This window comes from Sinohyriopsis cumingii, chromosome 7, assembly GCF_028554795.1.
Source record: "Sinohyriopsis cumingii isolate HCF-2022 chromosome 7, ASM2855479v2, whole genome shotgun sequence".
NCBI classification, from domain to species: Eukaryota; Metazoa; Mollusca; class Bivalvia; order Unionida; family Unionidae; genus Sinohyriopsis; species Sinohyriopsis cumingii.
The window spans coordinates 85,885,932-85,905,764 of NC_142967.1; the positions used below are offsets into that span (position 1 = coordinate 85,885,932).

General features: G+C 41.2%; 1 protein-coding gene across 2 annotated transcripts in view; it reads right to left on the minus strand.

Annotated features, from left to right (window-relative positions):
• LOC149795663 (WD repeat-containing protein 11-like) overlaps positions 1-19,833 on the minus strand; it is a 208,123-nt gene that overhangs the window by 57,358 nt on the left and 130,932 nt on the right. Inside the window, exons 19-21 of one of the 2 annotated variants that reach the window (XM_089964120.1) lie at positions 7,857-7,980; positions 7,169-7,367; positions 5,882-6,008 (exon numbers count right to left, since the gene is read on the minus strand). In XM_089964120.1, the coding sequence (XP_089820246.1) occupies positions 5,882-6,008; positions 7,169-7,367; positions 7,857-7,980 (450 nt within the window). The remainder of the gene's footprint in view (positions 1-5,881; positions 6,009-7,168; positions 7,368-7,856; positions 7,981-19,833) is intronic. The other variant, XM_089964121.1, reaches the window with a different exon arrangement.

Genomic DNA, 19,833 nt, shown 5'->3' on the forward strand with positions numbered 1-19,833 from the left:
AGATTTGACAATCAGTAATTGTTGCATGGAAGATACACGGGTGTAGGAGTGATTGGTATCAGATCAGCGGTAGCTTCAGTTGGGGAAAACCCAGATAATATATGACCCTGCAAAGAGATGCCCGTCCATGGTAAAGCTACATAACTACCGCTGATGGTGTCACAGATCAGACTAACCTTTGTCGTGGTAGTGATCCTGACAATGACAGCCAAGAAATGACAATGGTACCATCGGGTCCTGCACTCAAGATTCGATGGTCCACAGGGATCTTATTAATATCTTCTGTCCAACCGGGAGCTGTCCTCAATGATGACTGTGCAATATCAACCACGTACGCTGCAGGTTCGATTAAGATGGCTGAGCTAAGTGTATGGTCACGTACGCCTCGTCCAAGTTTAGAATCGCGCTTGCTCACTAATGCTATCCTTCGTTGGATCTCATTATTGATTGATTCAACCTCATGCGTCAGTGTGAAGTCCAACAATGTTCCAGGTACCTTATTGATCGCCATCCAACGGAAGCACAAGTAATTCTTTTGCGGGAAATCCCCCAAATGACCTCGATTGAAATTTAGACCAACATTGATAAATACGCAGCGCACAAATTTTAGTGCAATCTCGAACGTGAGGGAAATACCTGGGAAAATTGGTGTTGGAAATATCACATATACTTCTGGTTTCGTTGATGAGATTGTAATCATCGCAGTAATACTCCGAGTTGCATTTGCAACAACACGCTACTTCACGACGTTGATTTCATTTAAAACCAAAGGTCTTTTATAATTTACTATATGTGTTGTATAAATCATTGACATCTTCAAGAAGTTCATACATCAATGTGCGAAACGTCCCTCGGACCATGATGTTTTTGGAGAGTAGCCGCTGTCAGATTGATGTGACCTCGTTGATGGCTTCTGGTTGTTGTTGTTGTTGTTATTGTTGTTGTTGTTGGTTTTAACGCCATTTTTCAGCACACGATAGGCTATACATGGCGGCCAGTAATATTAGTGGAGGAAGAACTCGGGAAAACCCCAGAAAGAACCACCGACCCACAAGAAGCTACTGGCAAGCTTTCTCACATACCGACATTGGCTGAATCCGAGACTCGAAACCACGCAGACAGAGGTGAGATGGCAGTGATACGTAACGGACAGCGCTTTGGACCACTCGGCCACTCGGCGCCCTCGATGGCTTCTGGTGCGTTATGGCCCGAGGTAACTGATCCCACGAGCGTTTTCAACCTGTCCACAAGTTTATCACCTTTGGGTCACGCAATCACTGATATATCAGCAGGGAGAGCCAGTTGACCAGCCTCCCCCCACTCATTTTCACGATTTATTTGTCATTTTCCGATGGGAGGTGCGACCAACCCGCCCCCTTCTGTTGTTGCACGGGAAGGTCATCCCTCCACCTAACTCTAATTTATATGTTTCATGTTTCCCATGGGGCGACGTGACGACCCCCTCTCCCCCATGACCACACACCCTCCCATGCTTATGCATCCTCCAACAATCTGAAGCCAGCCGAAAAACCCCAATTAGAAATTTAAAATTTTAATAAAAAATGATTGGAAAAAGCTCCTGAAAGTGGCTCAATATGCGGAAGACAAGATATTCTGGCTAACAATGCGTCAACGAGTACCCCTGTTGGATACACGCCTACCGAGTTACAAAAGGTGGCCAACCGATTCCGTGTGAAATATGTCACGTTGGCGTGTTCCAAGCTGAGCGCGAAAAATCCAATTAAATATAACAAATCATGTATATAATGGCCACTGTCAGTGATCAATGAGTGTCTACGCAAGTGTACCATGTAATGCCACTGTCAGTGATCAATGAGCGTCTACGCAAGTGTATCATGTAATGCCAGTGTCAGTGATCAGTGAGCGTCTACGCAAGTGTATCATGTAATGCCAGTGTCAGTGATCAATGAGCGTCTACGCAAGTGTATCCTTGCTGTGCTGGACGATATCGACAATTACAATCACTCATGGAAAAAGTTACGTTTGAGTTGCCGTTTACTTTGAGCACACGGTAAAATTTTATCTACTTCCTTGTTTTGGTTCTTTATTAAGCCCGATGACTGGTCGTCTAAGGCAAGATGTATGTAGTAAATGAGGATCATAGACAACGTCTATCGGTTGTTACAGTATAGTCTAAATCAAAGCCTGGATTACATTCTGGCATTTACATGTTTATTATGACAAGGGATATCCGGCAACCACTGATAAATATGGAAACTACCAGATCAACGAACCAGTACAAGAGTCATTGGCATCAATGAAAACCTCTGACACCATTAACTGTGAGTATGTGCGCGTCATGGAGCATTTGACAAACACGGTACGGGGGTGGGGCGTAACGGCTAGGAGACTTGAGATTAGAAGGGAAAAGAAAGTAAGAGAGACAGGGGCTACTCTAGAAGACGTTGCTGCGTTAGAGCATGCGATGAAACCCCAATTGTCGCAAAAACAAAAGCAGGCGAGGTTTCTCAATATACGGGAGAATATAGGAGTACCAGAAAGAGTAATAGATATCGTAGAGCATAACGCGCATGCGTGGTCCAGTTTTCTCTAGTTTCCGCTATGACTTTCCATAAAATACTACACCGGGTTCATTTATCGTGCATTCAAAGATTTCGCTGAAAATGACCCCGTCTCGGTTTGGTTGCTAAAATCCAATCACGAGTCAGATTTTGATATGTTGCTATTACCGAATAGGGATTGCTACAGTCTGGAACATCTTCAGCTGGAATTTATTACCCGGCATTATCCACCGTGGCAAATAAAACATGGAGTCCGCCAAAAGTAACACAAAATTTTGAATATGCCCTTTTCAAATAATTGATTGTGCCTATTTTAAAGTCCACATCTTGAAATTCCTTTGCGGCATTCGAAAAATACCTTTTAGAAAATAGGCGGCCCAAATAAGTTCAAAACGACCCATCAGTAAGTATTACACCAATTCGACTATAATAGCCAGGCGTTGTATTTGTGTATCCAGTAATGTCAAACGTATTGTAAATTTTCTCATGAGTGTTTGTTTTGTTGTGTATGATAATAGCTTTTGCAAATGTCGTAATGTGAACGAGCTGCTCTACTTTTGAATCGTCGTATTCTATTTTGGAAAATATATACTGTTGATTAGCAATTATTATTATATAGATACCCAAAACATTTATCGAATTTATTTTAATCTTCATTAACGCTTGAATATTTACTAGGATCATCAGTGTATTCACTCGATTCAGGAGTATAGTCAAAGTCAGGGGCTGCATTATTATTGCACAATATCAGATAAAGTTTATACCTCTTTCTGTTGATAAGCTTGACAAAGCCGTTCTTAGATCATTCCTTAGTTAATTAATTTACCAATAAGTTTCGATATGTGTCTGAAAAGGTGTATAACATCTTTTGAGCCTCTTTGATGCCTCTGTACGATGCATTCAAACGAAAGTGATTTAAGCTCTGTACCACTTATGTTCCAGTTATCGGAAAAATGACGCTGTTATTTGAGATCTCTAAAAATTCTTTTGAAATATTATAAGCGTTGATCTGAGAATTAATCTGTATATTCACACACACACACACACACACACACACACACACACACACCCCACGGTAATTCCTCGATATACATTTTTCACTATACTTTTTCCTCTGTCAGTACAAAACATATTCCCTGCCCCACGATAGAGCAAAATCAATGAAATTGATTGAAGAGACATATTTTTTCTAGCACTGAGAGAATCTGTTTTGTAGTATTGTTCCAAATATCCTCAATGCCAGTAGAAAATATTCCAGTCCACACTATACAGTAAAATCAATAACTTTGGTTGGTCTGTCGAATAGCTGCAATCAATAATACAGGCCTTATGAAAACCTTTCCATGCAGACCATTGACATAATAAACGATCTTGTCTACCGTAGTAGCGGAATAGCCTAACTTTCTTACATGGTCTAAATTAATTTATTATCATCAACACATTATTACAACAGTACAAGATGCATAAGCCTGTCACTGTAGGTACAGAAAATATAGACTGGATTGGTTAGTGAGCCTGACTGTTCCCTGTCAAAACCATCTTTGATAAACTACAACGGATTTTATCACGTGAGATGAATGGACGGAGATCCAGACTACCCAGAAACCTGTCTAGACATGTTCTACCATTTATAATTGTATCCTATACTTGCTGGATACTGAGTGTCGAAAGAATTGAAAACTTTTGATAAGAACCGAACAGCAATCAGTACTGGCAATAATTGCTGGCAATAAGTACTGGCAATAATTGTTGGCAATCAGTACTGGCAATAATTGCTGGCAATAAGTACTGACAATAATTGTTGGTAATCAGTACTGGCAATAATTGCTGGCAATCAGTATTGGCAATAATTGCTGGCAAGTGCTTTATACGAGTATTTAAATAAATTGTTCTTTGTTATTACTGTTTTTATATGCACACAAATCTTGTCCTTGGTTTTTACTATTCTAATATGCACCTAAATCTCGTTCTTTGTTATTACTGTTTTAATATGTACCTAAATCTCGTTCTTTGTTATTACTGCTTTAATATGTACCTAATCTCGTTCTTTGTTATTACTGTTTTAATATGCATCTAAATCTCGTTATTTGTTATTACTGTTTTAATATGTACCTAAATCTCGTTCTTTGTTATTGTTTTAATATGTACCTAATCTCGTTCTTTGTTATTATTGTTTTAATATGCATCTAAATATCGTTCTTTGTTATTACTGTTTTAATATGTACCTAAATCTCGTTCTTTGTTCTTACTGTTTTAATATGTACATAAATCTCGTTCTTTGTTATTGCTGTTTTAATATGCATCTAAATCTCGTTCTTTGTTCTTACTGTTTTAATATGCACCTAAATCTCGTTCTTTGTTATTACTGTTTTAATATACACCTAAATCTCGTTGCCCATACACTGCAATTACCAATGATCACCCAGTCTGATTATAATAACCAAGTATTTTACATGGACAGATTAGGAACCACACATCACTGTACATTAACCTCTAGTAGCATTCAAATGTTGTTCTGTTCGTTGCAAGGAGTAACACTTGCGTAAGCTGTATAGTTATTCTCTCAAAGTGTTTGTTGTGAACTAATGACGTATAGAAAAAAAATATTAACAACACTTTTAAAAATATCGAAATGCTGGAATTTGTCCAAAATCCAGTCGATGCATAATTGCGTATCCAAACTTTGGAGAAAATTAAATTCTCTGGCAAGTCGAGGGACACCGAACGGACTTGACCCGTTTCAAAACTATGTCATCTTAAGAACATAATTTGAAGAATTAAGTGTTTCATTTGCTGTACACGAGTAGGTAATGTTCGTAGTGATGAGTTGGTAATGTTCGTCATGTTGAGTAGGTAATGTTCGTCGTGTCGAGTTGGTAATGTTCGTAGTGTTGAGTAGGTAATGTTCGTCGTGTCGAGTAGGTAATGTTCGTAGTGATGAGTTGATAATGTTCGTCATGTTGAGTAGGTAATGTTCGTAGTGTTGAGCTAGTAATGTTCGTAGTGTTGAGTAGGTAATGTTCGTAGTGATGAGTTGATAATGTTCGTCATGTTGAGTAGGTAATGTTCGTAGTGATGAGTTGGTAATGTTCGTCATGTTGAGTAGCTAATGTTCGTCATGTTGAGTAGGTAATGTTCGTCATGTTGAGTAGGTAATGTTCGTCGTGTCGAGTTGGTAATGTTCGTCATGTTGAGTTTGTAATGTTCGTAGTGTTGAGCTGGTAATGTTCGTAGTGTTGAGCGAGTAAAAAAGTAACTAGATTTTACCATTATTGTTAAGTGTCTTGTAAATCTTATATTGACAAATGCAGATAAATAAAGGGTTATATATAGTTTACCCTGAGATCATCGCCAACTTTTCAAGGAAAACCGAATCTGTTTCTCTGTGATATGGTGAACATAAGAGGCGCAGCTTGAGTGCCATTGCTGAATTTGCAGTCAACATGTGCGGCCGACACGTTGATTCTGTGGGAATATAAGAAATTACCGATCTATTGGCAACAAAGGTAAGGCATCAAGTTGGTCCTGCTTTCAAGGACGTTAAGGCTTTATGAATACATCTTGCACATCACAAAAACTTGAGAAGAAATCTGCTCCATGTCAAAGTATCAACCTAACTATAAGTATTGTGTACCACGTATCTACTAATGCAATTAAGAACTATTCTAAAAATGTCTGAAAGCGAAAGATGTATACCATGAATTGTAAATATGATCCATTGAATCTGACCAAAAAACAATACCCGTATTCATGAATTCAAAAGATCCAAAACATTTAGAAAATAGTTTTGTAACTAAATTTATTAACTATCCATGTATTGTTACATGGTTGATCTGGCATTCGATGCAGATTTTTAACATGTGTGCAATATGACATACCCTCATTAGGTCAAGTTGGGTGTTTTAATTCAAGTGTGTACATACTTTTAGATACACAAAATAACTTTTATAAATCCCAGTTAGATTTGTGTTTCATTCAAAAAGCAACCGATATTTAAAACGCATAAAGGAGGGAGTATGTAGCAAATACAAAACCGGAATAATGTCTTGTTCTGAAACTGGGAAAAGAACTTGTCTGATATGGCGTATGAATACATCTCAGCCTGAGGGCTTCTTGAGTATCTCTAAGCCATATCAAACTCATTCCTTCCGCAGACTCGGAACAAAACATCATGAAGATGTGTGTATTTGGTAAATGATAATATCCTACTCGCATATACTGTATACTAGTATCACATACTAAATGTTTCATAAAACTAGCATTTAATGAGATCATTCCAAAACACAGATATGAAAAGAAAAATGTGATATTTAGAGAGGATTCAACCCACAACTAAAATAAACTGACTTTGACGCTGCAACAATTTTTGTGAAACATTAGGAACCTTCTTTCAAGCTAATTATATAATCAAGGTACATGACCTGGGGATGCAATTCTATTTTTAGAACATCCAGGATGGTAAGATTAAAACTAGAATGAACTGTTGCTTAGTATGGATGCCAGACGATATAGGTTACAACTATTAAATGGACCACTGGAGTTAGGTTTACCCATATAAGCAATCTCTACATCTAAAAAACAAAAGAAGAAAAGTAAAAGAAAGATAGGTAAGAAATGCTTTTTACTATCAAGTATTCTAGATGGAAAAGAAATACCCGAAAGCGTATTGACACTAATGGGAGTGACCCATTTCCTGTGGTTCCATTTTGTAACGTAGATGTTGCCTTCATCAGTGGCAAGGAGCAGGTACTCTCTATCTATCCATTCCGCTTTCACTATCCGTGGAATGTCTCTTGGGCTCACCATGCTACCGCAAATCTCTGCCTAGAATTCATATAAATTAATATTTAACTATTTAAAATTCTTTACAAATTAATCTTATTTTAGTCTTTCCAAAATTACCCCTACTTCTGATTTATGAGGAAAGCCAGGTAAATAATGTGGGACCAACTGAATGGTATTTAAGGTAACAACGGTATCCGTTCACATCAGACAAACAATAAGCTCTGCAAGAAAAAAATGTACGGAATTAATCCTCCCTGAATATAACAATTTAAGATCTGTAACTCGACAGCTTCAATTATATTTCTGGATCATAGAACATAGACAAAATATTGGAATCTATAACTTAGCTGATGAATATTAAATGAACGATATGCCATGGAGTAAGCAGATGTTTAGTTTCGGAGCTTGAAAATGCAACCCGTCTCCCATCCTCTCAATCAAATAACTACGAGATTGTGGTTATGGAAGATATGTATATATGTGTGTGTGTGTGTGTGTGTGTTTGTGTGTGTGTGTGTGCATACACACCTCTTTTTGATGAATTTTCCATACGCATATTTCATTTTCATAGAGTACAAAGAAACGCCTAGCCTTCGGGCCTGGAGCAAAGGACAGCCTAAGTATTCGTAATCCTGGGCGTTCAACAATCCTTCTGACAGTACAGGAGAACAATATTCAGTTTTTTATTCTATATTATTTTCATTGATTACTTCACTAAATAATGCAGTACATTGCAGTCATTATACCTATAGCTAATGTGCCTTTGTATACTAAAATATTCCAATACATTGCAGTCATTATACCTATAGCTGGTGTGCCTTTGTATACTAAAATATTCCAGTACGTTGAAGTCATTATACCTGTAGCTAGTGTGCCTTTGTATACTAAAATATTCCAGTACATTGCAGTCATTATACCTATAGCTAGTGTGCCTTTGTATACTAAAATATTCCAGTACGTTGCAGTCATTATACCTATAGCTAGTGTGCCTTTGTATACTAAAATATTCTAGTACATTGCAGTCATTATACCTATAGCTAGTGTGCCTTTGTATACTAAAATATTCCAGTACGTTGCACTCATTATACCTATAGCTAGTGTGCCTTTGTATACTAAAATATTCTAGTACATTGCAGTCATTATACCTATAGCTAGTGTGCCTTTGTATACTAAAATATTCCAATACGTTGCAGTCATTACACCTATAGTTAGTGTGCCTTTGTATGCTAAAATATTCCAGTACGTTGCAGTCATTATACCTATAGCTAGTGTGCCTTTGTTTACTATTCTTTTTATTCTTGTATTTCCTTTTAGCGAGTAACGTTTTGGCAATATGATCTTTTTTATTGTAATAAATACAGTTGTAAAAATATATATTTAAATAATAGTTGTTTTTTCGCTGAAACTATATTTGAAAAATAATACTATAAAGGTGTTTAAAGAATATGGACTCGAGTTACATTATAAAACTGAGAATCATTGTATGTGCTCTTTCGTCGATGATACGCCATCATTTTTATCTCTACTAATAAACAGGTTAGATATGACCGATGTGAAACATAAGCGTTTATCTCTAGATAAAAGAAGTTATTGAAAGTTTATTTTATAAATATTAAAAGTAGTGAAGTGGGATACCCTAGCGACAATGGAAATTATCATTACAGACCCCCTTGGGACAATCTGGCGACAATGGAAAATTAACATGGAGAAAAATCGTGGGACAATCTGGCGACAAGGGAAATTAACATGGAGAAAAAATCGTGGGACTGTTGAGCGACAAGGGAAATTAACATGGAGAAAAATCGTGGGACTGTTGAGCGACAAGGGAAATTGAACATAGGATTTTTGTTTTAAAAAAAAAAAAAATTTTTTTAAAAAAAGGGGTAGGCAATTCAAAGACTATCTCTTTTCGAGAAATATGGCTGGCCCTGAAAAGGGCCTTTGGTTTATGTTAATATGCCCTTAACATAGAGGGCATTTGCGACATCTTCTTTTCCTCAAACTTCGTCTTACAGCAGGGCCATACATCAGAGTCCTCTTGAGGCAACCTTGTCTCTCTATATAGACTCTTCTTATCCACAGACTGCTGTTGGTCCTGTAGACAACGGTCCACTTGGATCGGACATACATGAGCATGTCCGTCCTGAACATCATTGTTGACACAAGGGTTGAAGATTCAACGTCGGTCCACATGTTGAGGCTCCGAGAATAGGTGAATCAATGCAGTGAACTGCGCTTATTTATAGGGACAGAACGGATTGAAACGGATTGAGTTCATTCACCAATCCGAACACGCGTTACAGAATTCAGTCAGCCCGCATCCAATCCGAAGAGAGCAGTCTGTGACGTCACGTAGTCAATATAGATTCGCTAACGCTTGTGTGCAGTCAATCTATGCGATAGTGATTCAACATGACGGAAACTCAGAAAACGATCCAGTGGGGTGCACCAGCAGGGGAGACCGCCCAAGGGAACCCGGACTTACTTTCAGAAGAGGTGAATTGGGATTTTGTGGATTTTCTCTCCTCGCAAGAATTTGTTCCGGAACCTTCGTTACCTTCTTCATTACCGCAAGTGGAGAATTTTAGACAGAGACAGAAAGAAGAATTGGAGAAATTTATACAACGACAAAAGGAAGCGGAACAGGCTTTTCTCCTACAGCAACAGCAACAAGAAGAAGAGGTAAGAAAAAAACAACAGCAAGAAGAAGTAGCAGCAAAGAAACAAGAGGGTGAAAATCAAACGGTCACGGTACTGTTGGACATTTTAGCGGAGTTAAGAAGTCTGAAACAAATGTATCAGACTTCTTTATCACGACCGAAGAGAATACGACCTTCCCGAGCCAAACATGTCAACCCTGTGACTAAGCCTACCGTACCACCCTTAGTGATTTCAACCCAATCATTATCATCATTACGCAGTCCAGAAGTAGGCCTTGGCCGTGGCAAAGGCTTAAGGCAGTTAAAATTGATTGCTTAAACTCACCCCTGCACCATAAAGAAAAAAAGGCCCTTTTCAGGGCCACCCACATTTCTCGAAAAGAAATACAATTTCAATTTGCCAATAACTCAAAAAAACCCCACCCATTTTACCCTTATAGTACGTGTCTGTGTATGAGTGCGTGAGTGTAGCTTCTTATTTTAAAATCAAAACTCAAAGACTCTTACCTTATATCATTCATTTATTCTTTTCTCCATTTTTTACAATCCAATTCACAATTCACAACACAACACTTTAATAAAAAGTTCATTGATTTCTTCTTTTCTCCTTGTTTAGTCTCTCTGTTTTTTGAATTTCTTCACTGTCACACTCTTTTCCTCTTCTTCCTCCTCACTTTCTTCCCTTCTTCTTTTCTTCTCCTGTTTCTTTTTCTTCACCTGTCTGCTTTCTTCCTCAGAAGAATCCCTCTCTTCCTCTGAAGAACCCCTCTCTTCTTCTGAAGAATTCCTCTTTTCTTCTGACTCCTCTTGTTTCTTTTTTGGGCAATCTGGAGACCAATGTCCTTTTTCTTTACAATAATAACAGGTATCTTGACTTTTGTCTTTTTTATCCCCTGTTTTTTTTCTTTTTTGACGGTCTGGACACTCTGAAGACCAATGCCCTTTCTTCTGACAGATATAGCAAGTATCTTGACTTTTATCTCTAAAGGAAGGAGAGTAGTCCGTAGGCTGGTCTGAAGAGAATTTTCTAATGACCCCTCGCAAAGCTCTGACGAAACGTTCCATCTGGTTAGTCTCTTCCATCGTTGTGCTCGGCTTGAGAGTGAAATAAATAGTGAAAGGACAAGACACACACCCTTTTATATACGCTGGTCTGCTATGACTATAAAGTAGTTTATGGTGTTTGAACTTAAGTCATTTGACTTTTTGCTTTCAAGATGAAACGATCTAATTCATTCGAGAAGAAAGAAGAAGAAAGTAAGAGGCAGAAACGTGATCTATCGCCTCGTACCAGGGCTGAAATCCTGGCACAAATTCATGCCAGTGATTTTGAAGAGGACATGAGTGAACCAGAATCCGAACCCTCTAAACCAAGTTCACCACCCTTAGTCAACCCTGAAAAGTACTATTCCATTCGAGAGACGGAAAAGCGCTCCTCTAGAAAATTTAGAACCACGGCTTACAAATACACAGTGAAGTTTAAAGATTTCAAGGCTGAAGTGCCGTTAGAGAAAGCAGAAGTGTTCATCACCGAGGTGTGGGATTCTTTGCTCACTGCACTCAAGCAACAATGTCAACCCAAAGAAGACGATCGCTTGAGACTTTCCATACAACACGACGGTTTGAAATCCCTTGTTTGGATCGAGTTTAGCACCCCGGCAGAATTGACCCCTTCCAAAGTCATGGACAAGATTCAACACGTACAACAATCTAATGACCAGTTTGACATCACAGATGGAAAAGCCACACTGGACATGACCCACGTCTCTCCTCCTCAAGGGACAGGACGCAAAAAGATGTTATTGGTGGACGACCTTCGCAACACCAAAACAAGTCTCGTCCGAATTAACAACTCTCATGACCAGATGTGTTTAGCCCGTGCCATCGTGGTGGGACGAACCTATGCCAACAAGAACGACACGGTAGAATGGAAAAGAACCTGGAAAACTATTCAACGATCCGACCGAGCCAAACAACGAAACGAAGCAGAACTCCTGTTACAACAAGCCGGACTGTCCAAAGACACACCCTGTGGCATTCCTGAAATGCAAAAATTGCAAGATGTCCTAGCTCCACGCTACACTTTGAAAGTGCACCCTCAAGAAATGCGCGGGTCTCTGTTGTTTCGAGGCCAAGACTTTAAGGACGGAAAATACATTCATGTCTATTATAACGATGGCCATTTCGATACCATTACCAGTATCACTGGATTCCTAGGATACGGTTATTATTGTGAGAAATGTGATTATGGTTATAACAATCGAGAGCAACACAAGCATTGTGGATCGAAATGCCCAGGATGTTTGGCCTCTCCACCCTGTCTGAGCGAAGAACCAGTGCCTTGTTCCACTTGTCTGCGCACGTTTGTCAGCCCTACCTGTTACCAACAACATTTGAAAACACAAGGTTCACAGAAGAAATGTGCTTGTCAACTCCTGAGATTGTGCTCTACGTGTGGACAAGGCATACTTACCAACAATGCCAAGGCACACGTATGTCGAGGAAAGAAAAAATGTCACATTTGTCACCACATCGTGGACTTGGAACACCAATGTTACGTGCAAAAATACCAACCCCCACCAGAGAAAGAGGACGGTCACAAGAAGAAAGGCAATTTCATCTTTTTCGATTTCGAATGCATGCAAGAGACTGGCATTCACATCCCTAATTTCTGCGTGGCTCATCGAGCGTGCGAGAAGTGCATTCAAGAACCTATCTTCAGTCATTGCCCTCACTGCAGCAAGATTCCTGGAGGACGTGAAAAAATCTTTCGGGGACCGAACACGTTAGCCGATTTTGCCCAATGGGTCTTAGACCCCGTCGACAAGACGTGGAGCCAAGAGGACATCGAACGTTACGGAGATTGTCATCGTCATGCCACGGTGATGGCTCACAATTTTTCCGGATACGATGGACAGTTTCTTCTCAGATACTATACGGAACAAGGCACCGAGCGTCCTAAAGTGACTTTGAACGGAGCCAAAATCATTTTCATGCAAGTGGGACAAGTACAGTTTAAAGATTCGATGAGTTACTTGGCCATGCCTTTGAGTCGAATGCCTAAAACGTTTGGAATGACAGAAATGGCTAAAGGGTACTTTCCACACTTTTTCAATACGGAAGCCAATCAACACGCCGTTCTACCCCATTTGCCTGAGGCTCACTATTACGACCCCGACAACATGCGTACCGAACAACGAGAAGCTTTCTACGCTTGGTACCAGGCTCACGCCTCGGACCCTTTCGACTTTCAGGAAGAAATGCTAAAGTATTGTCGTTCCGACGTGGACATTTTACGGCGTTGCTGTGGAAAATTTCGAGAACTGTTCATGGAACACGGAGGGGTCGATCCTTTGAAAGAAGCTTGCACCATTGCCAAAGCGTGTTCCCTAGTGTATCGACAACGATTCATGCCTGAAAACACCGTGGCTGTCATCAGCCCTCAAACGACCAACTTTGTCAAACGTCAATACTCGGTCAAAGCCCTACGTTGGTTACATTACTTGTGCGACAAGGAAGACAAGTGGATTCAGCATGCCCGCAACGGAGGGGGCGAAAAGACCATCGGAACGTATTCGGTCGATGGCTGGGACTTAGAAAACCCCAAGATCGTGTACGAGTTTAACGGTTGCTTATTTCACGGATGTCCCGTCTGTTACCCTGACCGTGGCACTAAAAATCAGTTTTTGCAACGAACCATGGAAGACTTGTACCAGGACACTTGTCAGCGACGCCTAAAGTTAGAACAGCAAGGATACCAAGTGGTGGAAATGTGGGAACACGAGTACGATCACCGTATGAAAACCGATCCCGAGTTTAAACGCCTCGTGGAAAGTTACCAGTTCATGGACCCGCTGAACCCGAGGGATAGTTTGTACGGAGGAAGGACCAATGCCACCTGTTTGCTGTACCAAGCCGACGAAGAGAAAGGAGAAGAAATCAAATACTTGGACGTGTGTTCGCTGTATCCCTACGTGTGCAAATATTGTCGCTTTCCTGTAGGGCACCCGCAATTGCTGACGGAACACATCGACCTGAAAAACATTCGACAATACGAAGGCTTGATCAAGTGCAAAGTTTTGCCTCCCACGAACCTATACCATCCCGTCTTACCTCACCATTGTCAAGGCAAACTGATGTTTCCCTTGTGCCGTACTTGTGCCGAAACGTGCAACCAGGACCAACCTTGCCATCACAGCCAGGAAGAACGGTCCTTGACGGGAACCTGGGTCAGCGTGGAATTGTTCAAAGCTCTGGACATGGGATACCAACTGTTAGAAGTGTACGAAATTTGCCACTTTCCCAAGACACAACAGTACCGCAAGGGTGACCCCACGCAGAAAGGCATTTTCGCCGACTACGTGGATGCCTTTTTGAAACTGAAGCAAGAAGCCAGCGGCTATCCTTCCTGGTGTCACACTCCCGAAGACCAAATACAATTCAAAGAGAAATATTACGAACAAGAAGGTATCACTTTAGACCACATCGAGAAAAACGAAGGCAGGCGATCGTTTGCCAAAGTGATGTTAAATTGCTTGTGGGGTAAAATGGCACAACGACCGTGTTTACCCAAGACGGAATATTTGACAGAACCTTCCCGCTACTTCCAGATGATTCACGACAAAACCAAATACATGAAACACGTGGACGTCGTTCGAGAGAATTTGATCTTGGTCAATTACGAAGAAGATCTGGACTTTGTACAAGACGACCCTTTTGGAAATGTCATCATTGCGGCTTACGTGACAGCCCATGCTCGCTTAAAATTGTACGAAGCTTTAGAACTGTTAGAAGAACGCGTCCTGTACTTTGACACGGACAGTTGCATTTACATCCATCACCCGATTCAACATCACCCTAACATCGAAGGAGACCGTTTAGGAGCCTGGACAGACGAGCATCCCGACGACAAGATTCTAAGTTTTGTCAGTGGCGGTCCCAAAAATTACGGCTACGAATACCGGGACAAACAAGGAGAAGTGCACACGACGTGCAAAGTGAAAGGACTGACTCTGAATTATCGTACCAGTCGAGTAGTCAACTTTGGGGTATTGAAAGAAGCCTTGCAATCGGGAGAGGATGGAAACTTTAAAGTGACCACTTATCAACCGAACAAGATTGTACGTTTACCCACTCACCACATCGTCAGTCGACCCTTGGAAAAAGTCTATCAAATCGTGTACCAGAAGCGAGTGCGACTTCCCAATCATTTCACCTTACCGTATGGACACGTTGGTATAAAACATTGGTTGTAAGAGGATAGTTACCCCACCAGAAAGATGACTTCGCCACAGCAAGAATCGAGTGAGAAACCCGATGAGAACTCCAAGTTCAAACCCTACCATTTTCCAGTCTTCTTACCTGACTATTGTGATTGTGCCCGTCGATTGGACACGTTTCAGAAATGGCCTACGGATAGGGAAGAATTACCTTCTTCGCATGTTTTAGCTAGAACAGGATTTGTCTACTTGGGACCTGAGTCAGGATTGGGATACGAGGTACAGTGTTTCGCTTGCGGACTGAAGTTACGAATGGATCTATGTATCTATAAAGATTCAGCTATTCTGGAGCATACTCGATGGTCTCCGCATTGCCCTTACCTTTCTATGGCCTTTCCACCCATCACACTACGGTACAATGTTGACGGTACCTTAGAGACGGTACCTTCCAGAACAAGACATAAAAAACGTAAAAAAGGAAAGATGTACAAGCTGGAAACTGCATTGCGACTAGTATAAAAAGGGGGCTATGGTCAAGATCGATAGTTCATTGTGACTACCAAGACCGAGCGAACAAGATGAATACTTTGAAAGAGACATCGTTCCAGTTTGGGGATTGTAAAAAAGTTGTATCTTCCTCTAGTGTGACTAATATTGGATGGATAAGACCCATGCATTGCGACGGAAAATGTCCGGAAGGAAACTGCGATTGTCCATGTGGTTACCATTGTAATTGCGTAACGGAGTTTGCAGACGAGTGCGATTGTGAGCCTTGCGATGGGTACGATGCTGTACGTTGTGACCTGAGCGATGCCGTAAAGCATCATGGGAACTTTGTTCTCACTACCCCTATCATGGAAAGGGATGCTGTGCGTGTCAAACCTGAGGGATGCGAAAGTGATGCCGCTCGTCCTCTTAAACATTTTACCGGGTTTAAAGGGGAATGTTCACCTTCACGTCTACCCCCCTACGGATGTCATCCAGCCCTGAGCAAACTCCTGCCCATGTCACTCAACCCTCATCGAAACGAACCTGTGAAAAACGAATATTCGTTTCCTGTGCGTTTGTCGGAATACTGCGACTTTGAAAATCGTCTTCAATCGTTCAAAGGAAAATGGCCAAAGTATCTGGGAGGACCGACCCCCGAAGAATTAGCCAGAGCCGGATTTTTCTACTTGGGCGAAGGAGATAAAGTCAGGTGCTTCAGTTGCGATGTGACACTTCACCACTGGGAACCGCAAGATTCGGCCTACGTAGAACATGCTCGATGGTCACCGAATTGTCATTACTTACCTTTAGTGGGACCGAGACATTGAAGTAACTTCTTTCCATAATAATCTGTTCATGGATACTTTACAAGAGAACATTCGTGCTTTGCCTGTGGAGTTGAGAGAACGCATTTACCGAGAGCTGGTCAAAATACAAGTGAAACGTAAAGAACAATTGCATCCGTTACGTCACCGGTGTTTGAACCACTGGTACCTGAAGGCTATACAAGGATTGATTCAATTGAAAGTGTTCCATCGGACAGACATTGATCAACGATCCTCTAGTTTTAAAAAGGATTGGTTTGGTATGGACGATTCTACCTACATCATTGTAAACGTACTGCATCGAATTCCAGAGGAAGAGTTAACGAATTACCAACATCTTGAACACAATGTCAACTTAGTGAAAGAGGAAACTTCTGAACGAATTGTATTGTGTAGATTAGTGACTCAACGATTTAAATTCGACACTGAAGTGAAACCATGTTTGTGCAAAGAGTACATTTCTTGTGTCAGACCAAAGAGGATTTAGTATGACCTATTCATGGATACTTTGCTAGAGAACATTCGTGCTTTGCCTGTGGAGTTGAGAGAACGCATTTACCGAGAGCTGGTGAAAATACAAGTCAAACGTAAAGAACAATTGCATCCGTTACGTCACCAGATCTTTAACCACTGGTACCTGAATGGTATAAGAGAACTGATTCGTCAGAAATTGTTTCAGTGGTCAGACCTTGTTCAACACTTTGAGTTAGTGAATGATCGAAATGTTCATTATTTTGGTTACTTCGAGATTCACCTACAGCAATACATTGAGGAAGACAAGTTAAAGGATTATCAACATATTTTACGTGGAATCTACTTAGAGGAAGAGGAAACTTCTAAACGAACTCTGAAGTTTCGGTTACAGTATGCAAGATTTAGATTCCCTACTGGAGAACGAAGATCTCTGGCTAGAAAGTACGTGTATTGTTTCCGAAACAAAGAGACTATAAAAACAGGCTGCCATGCCACGACTTATGTCACATGTCATCCAACAGATTCCGTGGAAGGAACTCAATGACCATATTCAAACCGTGGATCATTACCATCGATTATTACAAGAACTGTATCCATTCAATTTGGGACGACAAGTGGTGTGTGTCTTAGTGACTTGTTTTCTGGGATTTCGTTTACCAGCCGATTCTTTGTGGACTCTTTACGATCAGTACTTACCACCTCCATGGCCTTAAATGGTCACGAAAAACTCCTTTTGCTCAAAGCCTTGCGTTTTCATCTGGATACTTCTCGACCTCAACAGGAAAAAAAGATTCGTCAACTTTTAGCTACCCAAGACGTGTATGACGATGTGTGTCTAGCTTGTGACTTACATCCCCATTGGACAGATGTCCGTGCCTGGAAAGAATGGGATTTTGAGGCTTGGACCCAAGAAGTGGCCCAGTATGCACGAGAGTTGTTCAAGGAAAAAAGTTACTTTTCAACCCGTGTTAGTGACGGTGCCAGAAGAACCCGTCACCCAGGACAGGACTGTCGTGGACAGACCTGAAAGACCCTTTCGGGAGGACACTTGTGTGACCTTACCCCCTGTTGAACTGGTTAGAACATTACCCAAAAGATGTGATTGTTGTACAGACACTTGTGTTTATTCCACGTTCATCGTTATCATGTGCCTTTTATCCTTGTACTTAAGCCTTTGGCTTTTATGTATTTTTGTCTTTCGTGTTCATATTTGAAAAAAACATTCAATAAACGTGTTCTGAAAAAGTATATAAACTCTTGTCTTGTTTGTTTTCGTGTCACAAGTGACATTTCTCACACCATGGCTACCTCTGCTGTCTCTGCTCCCTCTTCCTCTACTGTCAAAGTCATCGACGAACACTTAGATCGTGCCAGTTGGGAGGCTTTGTATCTTCGCCATCCCTTTAACATGCTCATTGCTGGACCTAGCGGTTCAGGCAAAACCGAATTCGTCAAACGTTTGATCGAACATAAACATCATTTGATCGATCGGCCACCTCAACGGATCGTGTGGTGTTACAAAGAGTGGCAATCGGCGTACAGCCTCTTGCGAGAAAGTCAAGGTGATTCCATCGTGTTTGTGGAAGGCATTCCTAAAGAAGACGACGGCATCGTCTCTGACTCCCGTCAAACCCATTTGGTAATTTTCGACGACATGTTAGGAGAAGACGAAGAAGAAATTAAATTGTGGTTCACGCGCAAAGGGCATCACCGTAATGCCAGTGTCGTTTACATCACCCAAAATTTGTTTCAACAAAGTAAAGCCCATCGCACCATCAGTCTCAATGCGCATTACGTGGTCTTGTTTAAAAGCCCTCGAGATAAATCGCAAGTGCAAGTCTTAGCCAAACAGTTAGGAACGCCTTGGCTGACTCAGGCGTACGACGATGCCACTCAAACGCCACACGCCTATTTACTCGTCGATTTGAAACCTACGACCCCCGAGGATTTGCGATTTCGTACCCACTTGTTTCACCACTGGTGCCAAGACGGAGGGCCTGTCCTGTACACGTCTCCGTCCTCGACTTCATTTCACTCCCCATGAAAAAATCTATAAAAACCTCAGACCCTTTTTCGTCTGTCTCACACAGTGTGAACATGACGTCCCTTCAGTCGCATCTTCCCGTCAAATTGATTCGTGCCTTGTATGGCATCAGCCGAAAAAAAGATCCACAAACACGAGCTCGTGTCTTAGAAGCTAGTCTCAAAGAAGTCTTACGATGGTTCACGGTGACGGCACGTCAATTACTCCAAGGAATCATTCAGATTCCTCATCAAACCCAACGCTTTTTCGATCGAAACAAAGTCGCTTTGGTCCAACTGGCCGATCCCCGCATCGACACTCAAACCAAAAAACAAATCATTTTGAAACCTGGAGGGAGCGGTACTCTAGGAGGGGTCATCATTCGCTCACTCTTAAGATGGGATCCTAATGCCCCCAAAGTTATCCCTAAGACAAAAGTCCAACGAAGCCCCAAGAAGAAAAAGAAAAAGACCAAGTCCCCAAGAAGAACTTCTCCAGTGGCGGGACCCTCCTCTTACCAGACACCACCACCATCACCCCGGAAAAAGAAAAGAAGCCCCAAGAAAAAGAAACAGAGAAAAAGTCCTCAAAAAAAGAAAAGTCCACAGAAGAAAACTAGTCGCAAGAGAGGCACTTCGGCCAGGACGCAACCTTACACTCGCAAGCCACGACCTGCCACAACGTCTCCGGCAGCCTCACGTTTGTCCACTTCTCCTTTGATGTCACCAGGAACTGAAGAGTACTTGGAGACGTTGATTACACCAAGAACTTCTCCGTTGATGACCCCCAAAAGAACTTCCCCAGTGGCAGGACCTT